The 14,845-nt window shown below is 41.7% G+C and overlaps 1 protein-coding gene across 11 annotated transcripts in view; it reads right to left on the bottom strand.

Moving 5' to 3' along the window:
- syne2b (spectrin repeat containing, nuclear envelope 2b) overlaps positions 1–14,845 on the bottom strand; it is a 100,292-nt gene that overhangs the window by 50,352 nt on the left and 35,095 nt on the right. For 9 of the 11 annotated variants that reach the window (XM_028973043.1, XM_028973076.1, XM_028973110.1 and 6 more), the window contains 22 exons: positions 14,419–14,766; positions 14,010–14,146; positions 13,780–13,921; positions 13,525–13,698; positions 13,339–13,398; positions 10,524–13,250; positions 9,819–10,001; positions 9,368–9,514; positions 9,032–9,297; positions 6,874–8,944; positions 6,434–6,768; positions 6,134–6,278; positions 5,822–6,022; positions 5,393–5,652; positions 4,593–4,752; positions 2,962–3,117; positions 2,657–2,797; positions 1,992–2,174; positions 1,448–1,585; positions 1,038–1,223; positions 650–739; positions 39–191 (listed from right to left, as the gene is read on the bottom strand). In XM_028973043.1, coding sequence (XP_028828876.1) covers positions 39–191; positions 650–739; positions 1,038–1,223; positions 1,448–1,585; positions 1,992–2,174; positions 2,657–2,797; positions 2,962–3,117; positions 4,593–4,752; positions 5,393–5,652; positions 5,822–6,022; positions 6,134–6,278; positions 6,434–6,768; positions 6,874–8,944; positions 9,032–9,297; positions 9,368–9,514; positions 9,819–10,001; positions 10,524–13,250; positions 13,339–13,398; positions 13,525–13,698; positions 13,780–13,921; positions 14,010–14,146; positions 14,419–14,766 — 8,403 coding nt within the window. The remainder of the gene's footprint in view (positions 1–38; positions 192–649; positions 740–1,037; positions 1,224–1,447; positions 1,586–1,991; positions 2,175–2,656; positions 2,798–2,961; positions 3,118–4,592; positions 4,753–5,392; positions 5,653–5,821; positions 6,023–6,133; positions 6,279–6,433; positions 6,769–6,873; positions 8,945–9,031; positions 9,298–9,367; positions 9,515–9,818; positions 10,002–10,523; positions 13,251–13,338; positions 13,399–13,524; positions 13,699–13,779; positions 13,922–14,009; positions 14,147–14,418; positions 14,767–14,845) is intronic. The other 2 variants (XM_028973118.1, XM_028973126.1) reach the window with 2 other exon arrangements.

The following is a 14,845-nucleotide window of genomic DNA, read 5'->3' as shown; positions in this document are numbered from 1 at the left end:
AATGGTATTTTTGTGTGTGTTCATGTCTTCCAGCTTACCTTCTCCAGCTGTAAGAGATCCTGTAGTAGATATTCGACTCTGGGGAAAATGGAAAGGGACTTTTCTGCCCCCTCAGGCAGACACAAGCCAGCCTTAGAGAGCTGGATGTCAGCTATTGTTCTCTTCATCACATCTATATGGCTCTGAGTTTTCTATATTTAAACACACACAGATGTTACCTTAGTAGTAAATAAAGACTTGAATAGCACCTGTTTTAAACGCCTTGCATTTTATGCTTTATGAACAATGCTGGGAGGGAACATGCTCATTAGAAGACAACGGTGCATGATATACATTGTGGGCATATAAAAGCTTAGCATAGCACAAGCCTTTTAGTGTTCAAGAGAATAATATGAACAGAAATTATATTTTAAAGGGCCAGAAACTGGCTAGGAAATTGTGTGTAATTACTTACACATTTGTACAAGCTTTATCAAATGTATTGTATGTATATGATTCACTTTCATTAACATTTTGCAAGCTTCATATGATTGAAAGTTCAAATATACAGGTTGATATTAAATCTTGCAAAAGGGAAAAAATGCTTCTGAAATATCTTATGGACATGAAAATACACTGACTTCCCATTTAATGTGTAGATAGAACATACCTTAAGTGTCTGATTGGTCTCCAAAATTAATCTGATCTCAGCTATTCCCTTCTCCACGGCCTTCACTTCTGTCTCAATAGCAGCCACCTCCTACAAACAAATGGGTCAAGGAAAAAGACATAAAGGGAGACAGACCCTCAATGGCAATGCTTAATGGTTCTAGCACAACATAATAAATAATTCTGACATCTTTGGCATGTTCCACGAAACATTGTAGCTGATTAATATTCAGTAAGCTTACTATTGACAATGAGAGGCATGACAAAAAAAGTACAGCAGAAATGGCTAATAAACAGTGTTTACTTTCCATATTGACTTACATGTATTACTAAGTACATTAGTAGCATTAGTAGGTGTTGATGTGTTCAACTGTGTGCGCGTTACTGACAGAGGCAGCATGGTCCAGTTGAGACAGTGCTTCGGTGATGGTCTGCTGCATGGTGGCTACGCTGCAGTCGGCATCCTCCAGTTGCTGTAGCAGCTCTGAGACTTCACACACAATACCCATCTGATCCAAGACTCTGACAAATCCATGCAAGGTCCGCCGGATCTGTGCCGAGTCATCTAGCACCATCTGTGTACAAACACACACATTATTACACTATCGGCAGAAATTTTCCCCAATATAATGGACAATGGCAAATCCAGAGGGTTCTTCTACAAAGTATTGTGACTTACATGATGTTTACATGATTGTAGATGGACTGTATAGGACATACAAATTATTTTTACCTTAATCATAAATACAGCCATGTCTAAACTCTACTCTAGAGACTAAACTGCTCTGAGTGGCTGTACCTGCAGAGTCTGCATGTGGCTGCCCAGGCACTTCGCCGTGCTGTAGACCGAGGGGGCAGTCAGCCATGAGCGGGCCTCAGTCAGCCAGCTGTGGGAGCTTCGCACCATCTCCTCATGCTCCTGCAACCAGCCATGGATCTGAGCAGAAATGAATACAGAGCTCCAGCATGAGTCTCTGTTTGTATACTTTTTAAAATACATTTTTAGTACTCAGTTTTTTTTGTACATATTTTTTGTATGTTCTTTAGTATTTGTATACTTTTTTTTTTCTTGGACTATTTCTTTGTATATTGAACTTTTTTATATTATACAGTCGGGAAATTGTCTATGCTATTGTCTTTTTGCTGCTCTTTCTGCCGTGACAATGTAAAATTTCCACTAATAAAGGATAATAATATCTTATCTCATCTAATTAGCCACATATTTTAATTAGCCTTAATTTAGCAGCAGCCATTGGGCAGCTAGTTAAAACAACATAGCGTGCATTCATAATAGGAAATAAAAAAAATAAAAAAAAGAATCATGGGAACTGTAGTTCCCCCACCTTGCTAAGGAAACCTGTCCGGTGCTCTGCCTGCTTGGTGAGCTGTGTGTGTAGGTGCTGGGTCTCTGCCAGTTTCTCAGTGAGGATGTGGGCGTCTTCTGAACACTCCTCAGTCAGGTCCTGAACCTCCACCTCCACCTCGGCCAGACGAGAGTGACACACATCTAGCTCATCCCACAGCACCTGCAAATTGTTCACAAATAGCTTTTTCTTTAAAACTCTCAGACTATTTATAATCACGAAGCGTGGATAGTACTGCATGTGTCCTTATTACGGTTGTACACACAAGCTCACTAATCCTCCTTAGCCAAATTTATGCCAGTATACTTCATTTAGAATTAAGAATGGATTTATTTATTATAATGTCATTAATTTACAGCAATTACAGCAAAAAAATCACTGATCTCTCAGATAAAAGCTCATAATTGGATGAGACTAAAGCCACAGATGGTCCATGATATCTCAGACATTTCACTTTATATGCAAATGTCTTCTTTGTAAATTTAATTAGTTAAAAACATCGCAACTTGAATTCATGTAGCATTATTTGAATGGATGTAATTTAAATTAATCAATAATCATTAAATTGAATGTAAATTTACTCTCTTAGTTTCTCACCATTAAACAGGGATCACTATTTCTTGGTCAGCCCCTTTCTCTCTCACCTTCTGCTTACGTTCTGCCTCAGAGACCGTTGGGCTCCTCTGCACCAGCTGGCTCTGTACTGACAACAGACCAGCTCTGATCTCCGACACTTTAGCGCCGAGACGATGGAGAGGTCCACTCTTCTCCACCACATCCTCAACCTTATATAATACACAAATGTTACATCTGACACAGATTAAATGTTAATCATTGGATTGGACAATGATTTTACAGATAATTCTAAATCAGAATAAGGCTAGTACAAAAAATTAGTAATAAAATTATCTAATAATTGTGTTAATTTATGTAAAGGGAAATTGATTACCCGTTCCTCTAATTCCTGCATGGAGTTTGAGACTTCCTGTAATGGTCCTTCAATCTCCATGGGAACAAGAGTGTTTATTTCAGAGTACTTCATCCTCAAGCTATCCATAATGTGTTGCAGAATGGCCTTCTGGGAAAACAGGTCAGACTGGAGCACCTACAGAAAGACATGGAAACAAATGAAAGATAATACTTTTAAAAAGCCAACAGAAGACACTGACAATCTAAATGACTCCCAAACCTAAGATGAGTTCTTTCACAAAATTTCTGAACACTGAACACTTTGCCTCTGATGGTATCTAAATTAGCACTGGGAATCAGAACAGTACTACCTCCACTGCTACAGACCTTTCAAAACCAGTCAGCCAGCTTCTGCTTACCCAGAACCCACTTCTCCTCTGAGAGCTGGGGCATAATGTCCAGCTCACACCATTCAAATTCTAATCAGATATTTTATAATCAGAATGTTACTGCTTCCTCTTTTTCTAGTCGGAAAAAAATATTGAAAGTAAAAGTAAAAAGAGTTTACACTACTTTTTTTTTTTATAGTGCTGGACACAGAGTCGAGATAGAATAAGCGAGTGTGAGAGAACAGAGAGTGTGTGGGTATTGAGGATCCACTTACAAGTTGCAACAAAAAGGTGGACTGTTGGAAGGAGGGGCTTGAGAAAGGCGGCCTGATGTCTCATAACCGCCAGTTTTTTTTAACTGCCCTCTCTCATCCTAAAGGATAATACAATACACTGGGGAGGGAGAGAGAGAGCCCGGCACAGCATGTGCACATTTGAAACCCCAAAATGGACTGAAAGCTAACAGTTGGACTGAAAGGGAACAGTGGATACAGTTCTTTCAGAGTGATTCTGCAATTTCTAAACAGTGAAACATAAGACTAACTGCCAACCAGAGACAAAAAGAGCTCTAACATACACCACACACTTGTTTAAACAGTTTTTGAACATTCATTTCACAATATACAGTTCTGGAAGAAAAAAAATGCAAAGGTTTATATCCACTAGTAACAATATGATAATAATACTTTGGAATGGTTCAGAGCTGACATTCTGTTGGAGTTGAAATTCAACAAACAAAAAAAAGTAATGACTGAAATGGATTTTTTTCTCATCGGATTTCTATGTATTCATACATTGTGTAGTCATTACTGTTAAACATTTGGAAGGCAGGTTATCCATTTTGGACAAATCCTGCATTGTTATGGGCTCACCCCTCCCCAACGCTGACTCTCTCTTATTTTCCTCTCTCGCCCTCATTAAAGAGGAATTACTCATGCATTATAATTTGAGGCATGATTAAAGTGTTTGATGAGATGTGTAAAGTGTTCTTCTGTCAGTACTCAAAACTCAAATCTACAACTGGAATTGTAGGATTTAAAGTAATCATGTAGCAGTTAATAGATATTACCCATCTCACTAAAAACAAGAATTGCTTCAATTAGACAGACTAGAGAGTCATGACAGACATCGAAATAAGCTTGGTTTGATAGTTATTTTCTAGTTATAATGCTGCAATCAGTGATGAAAATATAACTTTTTACTGAATCTCTTGTCAATGTTAAATTAAATGTGCCAAACCTTGCTATGAATGGAGACTTGAGTGAAGCATTGATTCCCGTACCTGCAGGCGGTGTGTGTCAGGTGTCTGTTCCACTGCTGATAGGATGGTCATGGTGGATTTCAGCCACTCCCGCAGAGCCTGCAGCTGCACTTGCACCTTTTCCCGTTCCTGCAGCTCCAACATCACTGTCCGCCTTGCCTGAATGCTCTTCTCTTTCAAACTGAAGGGCACAAAGAATAACAGGGTGCTTCTTCTTAAATGAAGAGCTTGGAAGAGCGGTCCAAGGAAAGTGTGGGCAACAAGAATAAAGCCATTTAATTACATAAAATCAAATAAGAATTAGCGCCTTTCAACACTGAGATTGATCAAGTTCTGCAGGCGTGTGTCTTTATTGATAGAAGTGAGGTAAGAATAGCAAGATGGATGCTGGGAAAGACAGATCAACTGCTAGCCATGACTGCATTATATAAAAAAACTATAAAATTTTACTTGAAAGTTTGTGAAACACATTTCTACGTAAATATGACCTAATTCATTCTCAGATTTAGATACATAAATAAAAGAAAAATTCCACTTCTCATTTAAACCAAAAAGTAAAAATTTTGTCTTATGCACTAAACATTTTAAAAAAACTTTCGTCTTGTCCACATGACATGATACATTTCCACAAAAGTGTGATTGTGGATCAGACGTCAACAGATCCCTATTCTTTTAGTAAAACAGGGCACCAAAACACACCTGACTGTCAACCTTCTGAAATAGACTGTTGAGATGTTGTGTTGAGAATAAGAGGGGGCTTAAGTAATACTTCACCGTCAGATGTAATCTTTAAAAAAAGTGTTTCTATGACGACCACAGACCTCCGGTAACGATCCTGCATGGCCTGGAACTTCTGGCACAGAGGAATGGGTGGAGCTTGCTCCAGATGAGCAGGAACTCCAAGTAACCTGGCAACTCGAAGCTCGAGAGCAGAGAGGGCGCGTTGCTCACAGTCCAAGCGATTCTGGTACTGATCGCAGCCCAGCAGTAGCTCCAGCAGCTCTTCACCTGAGACCTTTTCTCCAAAAGCTTCTGGAAGCTCTGAATCCACCTGCTCCAGAACTAAAGAAGCTTTTTCCAACTACAAATGCCGAGTAAGAGGTTTTAAAGAAAATAAAAAGAAAATCAGACCATCAATCATGGTATTTTGAACCTTCCTTTTAAAGTACGTAAAGTGAATAATGCCTTAAATTTTAATTCAATTTGGTGAACTTTTTCTGAACATTATTCAAGTGGACTGTCAGACTCACACTTTTACTGATGTTGTTCCATTCTGCTAAACTTCGTTCTGAGCGTGCTCTCAGGTCTCGCGTGCAGCGCTGCAGCCTCATCACCTGCCCCCAGAGGGCGCTCACAGACTCCTCCCTGTTAATACAGCAACCCTGGACTGGGCACCACTCTCTGAGTTCCTGCAGTATGCACTGCAAGGAGTCAACCTCTTTAACTAGTTTCTGGTGTCAGAAAGAAGAACAAGCAGTTATTTTACTAATGGCAGGTCACAAGTAAGACATTTTTGTTGAACGTGTTATTAATTTAGTGGTGAGTGATGTCCTACAACCTACCACAAGTTTGTCATGTTGCGAAAGGCAGTCACTCTGAGTGTTGATTTTCTGAGATGTAAATTCTGAAAGACTACTCTCTGCATCTCTCACTTGCTGACAGATTTCCTCATAACGTTTCCTCACAGCTCTCTGACGTTCAGCGCACCTGAGTTTTAACAAAATGTACAATAGCTGCCAAAGTTCGATAACAAGACTGAAATGTGATAACATGGCTGCAATATATACCATTAGAATCAAATAAAAAAAATCCTAACTTGTTAACTTATATGTTTAATAAGTTGCCATGCAGAAAGATCATACCCCTCTAAGACTTCCAGTCTAAGCTGGGACTGGGCCTTGAGAGTGGACAGCCAGACCAGGAGCTGACTTAACACCTTGACCTGGACATTATCTACTTCCTGAGGGGAGAAGCAGAGGTGCTGTGGGCTGTGTGTCTGTAGCTGGGCTACATGCAAATTGAAGTCTTTGTTGAGGGTACACAGCGCTTGCTGGACATCCTTCAGCCTCTGGGAGCAGCTTCTGGCAGAACTAAGAGAGGGTAGTAGAGCAGACTCTGTGGCCTGAAGGAAGCTAATGGCAGCATTGACCCTGAGAGTGTAGCTCCTCAAAGTTTGCCTAGCCTTGGATAAGTTCTCCTATGGAAAATGGAAAAAAAAAACATAAATCATGCATGATAGTCATGACAGATAGACAGAGATGATTAAATGAAGATTAACAGAATTGATTAATGATAAACTTACCATTCTTGAGTCACAGTTATGCAAAAGGAAATGTCTCAGGTCTGTGATAGCTTTGAATTTCACTTTTTTGCCCTCTTGTCCCCTTCCCTGTTTGTGTTCTAGAACATCCAACACCCTCATCCTGCATTCTAAGCTCTTCCTTATCATCATGCACTTATTGTGCTCTTTAATGATTGATTCTTCTTTCATCCTCACTGTGCAAGTCTTCTCTAACTCGCGGTTGGCGTCCTTGAGAAACTCCAGCACGACCCTACATTCGGAAGGATAGTGAACCCCTTTGAGCTGTTCCCACTCCAGTATCTGAAGGTTGTTGTGGACCATCATCTCCCAAGTGTTCAGAGTGTCCAGGGTCTGTTTGAGTCGCAGCCGTTCAGCAGTTAGCTGGGAAGGGTAGAGGTCCTGAGAGATGTGCTGTAGCTCAGCAGACACCTCCTCACATATGACCTTGACCAGAGGAATCTGAATGAGCAGCACCTGACAATTCTTGTAACGATCCTCTTTACACAGATTCTCATCTCTGGTAAGAGGGATCTGGGACTCCAAGCTCTCTTTCATGTCCTCTACATGATGTCTGTAGTTCAGGTACCTTGTTTGGTCCTGAGATTTCTGGGCCATTGAGTTCATTTGATTGTGTATTTCAACAATCATGCAAAGGAGCTCTCTACGCTTATCCTCAGAGCATGGGTTGAGTTTTTCAACTTGGCACTTGTGCTCAACAATTGCCTGTCTGAAAGGTTCTACAGCCAAGAGGGACTCCTTTGTTATGGGAAACTTATGTTGTTTCAAATCTACTAGCATCTCTCTTAAGCTCTTCTCCACCGAGTGCAGTTTCTTTTGAGAGATGTCATGGATCCTTAAGAGTTCCTCTACCTCTTGACTGCAGGATTTTTCATAGCGGATGATTCCTTTGATGTCCTCATGGAGATTTGTGAGTTTGTCGCTCAAAAGTAGATTCTCAGAGATACTCAGATCTGCAGCTATATCCTTGCTCCTCATTAGAATAGCCTCAGAAATTGCCCCATGTTTTTCTGCTTCCTCCAGAGTGACGTGTATCTGTTCTAACCTCTTTTCTAAATCTAATACACCCAGGCTTCGATAATCAGTCCTTCTCAAAGCTTCCTTTTTTAGATGTCTTTCCACCCACGAATCTACATCTGCAATTAGCTCTGACATCTTCTCCCTGGCTTCCAGGGTGGACTCCATCTCACATATGGCCCTGTTTAGCTTGTCAGCAGTGGTCTTGGATAGGCCCTTCAGGGTCTCAAGGGAAGACTTCACCATTGGTACATCTTCTGCATCCAGCTCAGGGATGAGGTCATTCACCTCTTCCACCAGTGCCTGCAGCTGTGTCTGCTTGGAAATCATTTCGGACTGAAGCTTCTTTAGGTCTTTGATCTGCCGATGAACCTCTTCTGGTAACAGTGCCACCTTTTTCATCCTACCCTCAATGTCCTTTTCTGTTTGTTTAGCCCAGGCCTGGGCATCCGTCATGACCTTGACTATTTTAACCACTGTTGTATTTTCACTGATGGGCGTTTGAATGGCAAGCTGCTCTATCAAAACATCTAGCTGGTCTTTGACAGCCTGAAGGCTTTCTTCAATGCTGGTGGTTTCTGCCCTCCACTGGGAATCCTGGACAATAGCATCTGCATTCTGCTGTAGAAGGAGGTACCACTGTTGGGCACCTGTGAGCTCTGCACTCAAGGTCATCATCTCTTGGGCTTTCTTGCAGTTCCAAAGTACCTTTGATAGATGGGAAGGGCCAAGTGTCTTCTGAAGATTTTCCAGATGCTCCCGAAAAGCATTTGTTTCATGGAGAAGGCTTGCAACCTCTCTGGCATAATTTTTCAATCGCTGCAATGTCTTCTCTGCAACTCTCTCCAGAGCTCTCCACTCCTCCTGAAGCAAGTTGTATTGGGTCTGTGCTGCTGAGCTTTCAGGATGACTCAAGTGAGGCAAGAGACTGGCATGAGTGCACATGAGTTGGCCAAGAATGGTCCTCTCCTGCTCCATATTTCTCATAAATGTCTGCCACTGCTCAGTCTCAGCAAAGCTGCTCTCCATAGGGGATCTGCAGAAATATAAAGAAAATTTGTTTAAAAATGTGTACAAAGTTTATTATGCATCATTTATTTTGTTTAAAAAAAAAAAAACTCACGTCCTTAAGGTGTCCAATTCAACAGTGAACCTCTCCAGTGTGGACTTGGCCATTTGTGTTTGCCTGGTGTACTCAGTGACCAGCTGCAGCTGTGTCTCTTTGGAGTGGACAGTGTCTGAGGCGTACCAGAGTGCTGATATCCACTGACCATGTTGCTGAACGTCAGCATTGATGGTCTCAATGTTATCATCAGAACTAACCATTCCATTTGGCTGGTCTATCTGGCATACAGAGTCTACAAGATTCTGAATACACTGTTTGCAGTCCTGTAATTAACAGAGTACATAATCAATCTCTCAAACCCTCAAACATGCTTCTACATAATGGGCCACTCACTTGAGCTTCCTCCACTTGTTTGGACATGACGGAGGGGTCAAACTCTGCAGAACAATTGCGACATTCCAAGGTCCTAAACAGCATCCGTGTCAGCTGTGTCTCTTTGTTGTTCAGAAAAGTGTCAAGACTCCCAGCAGGATATTCATCCTGTGGGTAAACATCATTGAAGTGAAGTGAAAGTGATTAGTTGTTACATTTGACACACCACAGCACAGCACCTATTGCAGACAGTGAACTGTGTCCTCTGCATTTAACCCATCACAGTTGGTGAACAGTAGGCAGCCATGAAAGGCTGTGGGGATGGTACTTTGCTCAGTGGCACCTTGGTGATTCAGGATTCCAACAGGCAACGGGTCCGCCTCTTTATCCACTGCCCCAATTATGTATGTGAAGGGTATTAGGAAATGTATTAAAGCTTAATGATTCAACAGTCATATTTGTAGTACAGTACCTCTGTAAGGCAGGTGAAAGATCTGTTCTCAGTCATTTGCTCAATCTGAGTAAAGATGTCCTGCATGTTAGGACCAACCAGATCTCCCTCCTCCTCTCCCTCAGGTTGTTTGGAGGCCTTATCCCCATTGTCTTCTTGCTGAGCCTGTGAGAGAGCAGCTTCATTTGGCACGTTTGTTGAAAGCTGTAGAGGAAAGCAATAAAACAAAACCAGAGAAAACAATTCATAACCAAATACACCAGTATTCAGTGCTGCAGTCAACAATGCTGACACAATGTTTGGAAGGAGTAGACATAAAAGGGTTGTCTTTAGCAATTTAAGGCCGACAATTTAAAGTCTTCATAAAATGCTAAAAGTATCGTGTGGAATTTTTGTGGCAGTACTGATGCTGGACACCACATATCTTAGTTTTGTGTCAAACAAGCCTATAATATGTTGGGACTGCTCATTGGTTAATATGTGTGGCCTTGCAACTAGATAAACAATGTTATTAATGTCAAACACTCTAAATTCTTAGTTTTCTGTATAAATGAAAACAAAAATATGTTAAAGCTCAAAGGTCCCAAAGCTTTCCCATGTCAAACAGAGCAGGACAGTCTTTGTTATTGACATTTAGTTGTCACGCACCAAATATCAGCACAGATTCACTGCACACACATCTCATGTAGCAAACAAACATTGGCAGGGATGCAGGTCCAGAGTTACCTGCTCCAAACTGCGAACAATGTCCAGATTCAGAGCCTCTGTTGCCATAACAGCTGATCCTTGTTCAGCTTTGACTTGGGGTTCATAAGTCCCATGTTCTTTTGCATTGTCTTCATTGTCCTTTTGGCCACTGCTCGGTTGCATTTCTGCTTGCTGACGTGGTGCACTAGCTGGAACGTCAACAGCATCCTCAAGGCTTAGAGTTGAAGGCACAGACGTTTCAGCATTATTGACTTGATCTACGTCCGCAGATGTTGTTTCTTCTGTTCTGGAATGGCTATCTTTTCGTCTGACTGGTGGAGTTGGTTTAACTACAATGTCTTCAGATTGTTTTTTAGGAACATTCCCCATCTTCTCACTTTGAGAATCTTTTCTTCTGATTGGTGGGGTAGGCTTGTCTGTCATTTCAGAACCAGCCCCCACCATTTCACTGCTGGCACAGCTATTCTTTCGCCTCGCTGGAGCCATAGGCTTAATTAAAGCTTCCTTGTGTAGCATCTTAGATTCAATATTCAGTCTTTCACTTCCAGCACTACTATCTTTTCGTCTCGCTGGTGGTGTTGGTCTAATTAAAGCTTCCTCATGAAGCATCTTAGATTCAACATTCAGTATTTCACTTCCAGCACTACTATCTTTTCGTCTCACTGGTGGCGTTGGTTTAATTAAAGCTTCCTCGTGTAGCATCTTAGATTCAATATTCAGTCTTTCACTTCCAGCACTACTATCTTTTCGTCTCACTGGTGGCGTTGGTTTAATTAAAGCTTCCTCGTGTAGCATCTTAGATTCAATAGTCAGTCTTTCACTTCCAGAACTACTATCTTTTTGTCTCATTGGTCGGACTGGTATGATGGAAGACCCCTCAAAAGTTTGGTCAAATTTCTCTGTTTCATTTTGAGTCATTTCTTCTTGTGACTTATCCAACTTTCGCCTAGCTGGTGGAGTTGGTTGAACCTCAGCTTTTTCTATTGAAGTTTCCAAATTATCTGATAATTTTTCAGTCTCTGTTTTCAATTTCTGCCTTTGTCTTGGGGGTGTTGGTGGGATGTCATAATTTCCATTTTTTACTTCAAAGCTTAATTGACTTAGTCGATCTACACTGCCTTTTTCTCTGTTACGTCTGGATGGTGGTGTGGGTGGCACCCCTCCCGTCTCAAGTGGACATTCTTGGCTGACTTGACTAAGTCGATCAGTTGCTGTGTTTTCTTTTAGTCTTCTAGTTGGTGGAGTTGGTGGAACATTCATGTCTCTTACTTGACTGAACTGGTCTATGTCTGCTGTTTCTTTACGTCTTCTAGTTGGTGGTGTTGGTTTGATCTCAGCTATCTCAAGCTCAGTCCGTGGCACGTCCACCATTTCCTCTTTTGTGCACAGGGTCAGGTTTTCTTCTTCTGGTTTAGGAGCTTTTTTTCTTGTTGGTAGTGTTGGTCTAGTTAACAGTCCCTTTGTTCTAATACTGTCACTAAAGTCCTCCTTAGTCTGCTCTAGTTGTTCCTTCTCAATGTCTTCCTCACATGATGCTGATGATGCCCTGAACAGTACTTCCTTGGTGTTCTGATATGATACTTCTGTGGGCTGAACATCCAATGTATCTGATAGAAGAACTGCATTAGCAACTTCCATCTGTGTCTGTTGTTCAGGTTGATCCAGCATTATGTAACGTTGTTGAATTTCACGTGGGCCGTTATTCGAGGTCCAGTGATCCATGGATCTCTGCACCTCACTTGGGGCATTATCTCCAGTCCATGCTCCTCCTCCCTCCATTTGTGCTTCATTTGGCCCACTGTCTGTGGTAACAATAGAAATGGGATCTTGTTTAATAAGTTGCATCTGGCTCTGATGGGGTGAAAGCTCCATGCTCGGTGTAACCAAATCAGGCGTCTGATCACTTATGAGTACAGAATCTCCTTCATTATCTACAGGTGCTTCACTTGCATCAATGGCATCTCTGTGGAATGCCTTTGTAGCTGAGTCTATGTTTTCGGTGGGATGGGACTCAATTTCCTCCTCCATTAGTTGTGGAAGTGAGGCCTCATTATCCACTGCTCCAGCTGAGATTATTCTTGCCATATCGTTGTTTGAAGAGTCAAAGGTTTCAGCACTATGAACATGCACTCTGTCAGCATCCAGAATGAGAGATGTCACATTCTTTCTTCTGGGTGGAGATTGTACTTCATCGAGCTTATTACGTCTTTCAACCTCAGATATGTAAGCACACTCTATTTGTACTTGTCCATATCTGTCTGTGCCAGAAGCATCACAAGTATCCTGTGCAGAGTGCTGGACCTCTGAGGTTGGGGAAGCTGGAGATTCATCTTCTTTGAGTTTTCTTTGGTCCATGATATACGTTTCTTCACCAACCTCTTCACTAACTTCAGTCTTCACTTCTGAAATTATTAAGCTTTCTCCTTCAACGTTTAGAGTCGGTATCACAGCAGACATAGTCTCAGAGGTGGATGTGACAGTTTGTTCCAGTTTGGCTTGAGTCGCATTTCCTGATTCTTTATCTAAGTCTCCTCGGACTTCAGTCTGATTAGCCTCCACCAGCACTGCTGTATCTGGTGCATGAGTTTCAGATTTTACTGTAACCACCTCTGTCGTAATCTTCTCTACCTGAGAAACCTGAGTTTTGGCTGGGCCATCTGTGCTGGCAAAAGCCTCCAGTGCTTCAGTTGTTTTGGGTAAAGAACTGGAAAAGGTTGTAGTAGGACATTTCTCTGCATCAAAGACCTATACACACACCACATAGAAATTATTCACATCAAAATTACCACTAAGTGAAAAAGGAAACAGATAGTTGCAAATTAAGTTATGTTACCCATGAATGTATTTCCTGAGACAAGCGAATGGATTCCTTTTTCTTTTTCTCTGCCATGTCCTGATATCAAATATATCAGTAGAAAATGTAAGATAAGTAGCCATGTGCACATTTAAATTTTATTTTATTTTAATAAATTGATTAATCTCATCAGAATTTATCTGTGAAGACAGTCAAGTCAATCACCTTAATTGTCTGTGTGAGAGAGCTGATGTGTGTGTCAGCATCCTGCAGTGTGTGATTAGCATCCCGCTCCAACTTCCCTGCAAGTTCTGGGCCCAAGCAGTCTCTCAGCAGCTCTTTATGGGACAGCGCCACCAGTAGGTTTTGACGAAGCAATGCAGCATCCTCAAGTAAATCCTTTAGAAAATAATAAAAACATGCATTTGGCTTCCTTAACATATTTTAAGGTTATTTTACTGTTGAGGCAGATGTGCATACTTGCAAATTGGAAGCTGATTCTGTGGATGGATCATTCGGCACTGACTGATTCCATCGCTGAAGAGCTCGGAAAGACTCCCTTACAATATTCCCAGAGTTTTCAGCACAGGTGACCTGTCTCTTTGACAACTTGGTCCTCAAACTGAGAGACACAAAAGGAAAAAAGACATTATGGTCTGAAAGCAACATTGGCCAGCATGGTACTTGGACTGAATGATACAAGAAGTTACCCGAGGTACTGCTGAGTCACTACATCCACAGCAGAGACCACACCTGCTGGAAGATCTTCACCTGATCGCACAGCATGTAGCACCAGGCCAAGCTCACGAACTCTACCCTCTAAGCCATCCAAGTTTTTTTCACAAGTCTGCAAAAAAAAAGAAAATCAAGAAAGGGGCATTAGACCCATAAGTCAGAGGAAATAATTTGGTGTGGTGAGCAAATATGCTGTGGATGACAGAGTGACAATGTGGGACTAATCAATATAAAAGGTTTGTAGGTAATCCTAGTGCACACAGCATTGCTGACATGTATGTACATTTTTTGTGGTTCTTTGGGTTAATGATCTTTTATTAAAAAATTATCCAGGACTGAAAGCAGAGACTTATTGAAACAGGAAGCCTTGGGGAGATGTGGTACCTTGAGACCATGCCAACTCTCTTGTAGTCGACTGATCCCCCCATGCTCATCACAACAGTCCATAGCAAGGTCCTGAGCATGGAGCTCTTTCAGGAGGACCTCTGCCTCCTCTCGGATGCCCTCTGTCCTCTGTGCCAGTCTATGGTCCATTTCAGCCAACCGGGCCTCACACACGCTCAGCATCTCCTTGAGCTCTTTCTCTGAGGATGTGCGCAAATCATGCAACTGCTGGATTTCCAGTTTTAATGTGTTTTGTCCAGCAGGAGTGCAGAGCAGCTGAAGGAGGTCTCTGACAGAATCCAACTCTTTCATCTCCCTCTCCTCTCTGTCCACAGTCTGCAACAAAGCCTGCAATTAAGAGATCGGAGGGAAAGAACATTCAGTTTCACATAGAAGCATCAATACAACTTTTTCGCTTTTTCCCAGC

The sequence above is a fragment of the Denticeps clupeoides genome, chromosome 1 (assembly GCF_900700375.1).
Source record: "Denticeps clupeoides chromosome 1, fDenClu1.1, whole genome shotgun sequence".
Taxonomy (NCBI): Eukaryota; Metazoa; Chordata; class Actinopteri; order Clupeiformes; family Denticipitidae; genus Denticeps; species Denticeps clupeoides.
This window is presented reverse-complemented; position numbering and strand designations above follow the sequence as displayed.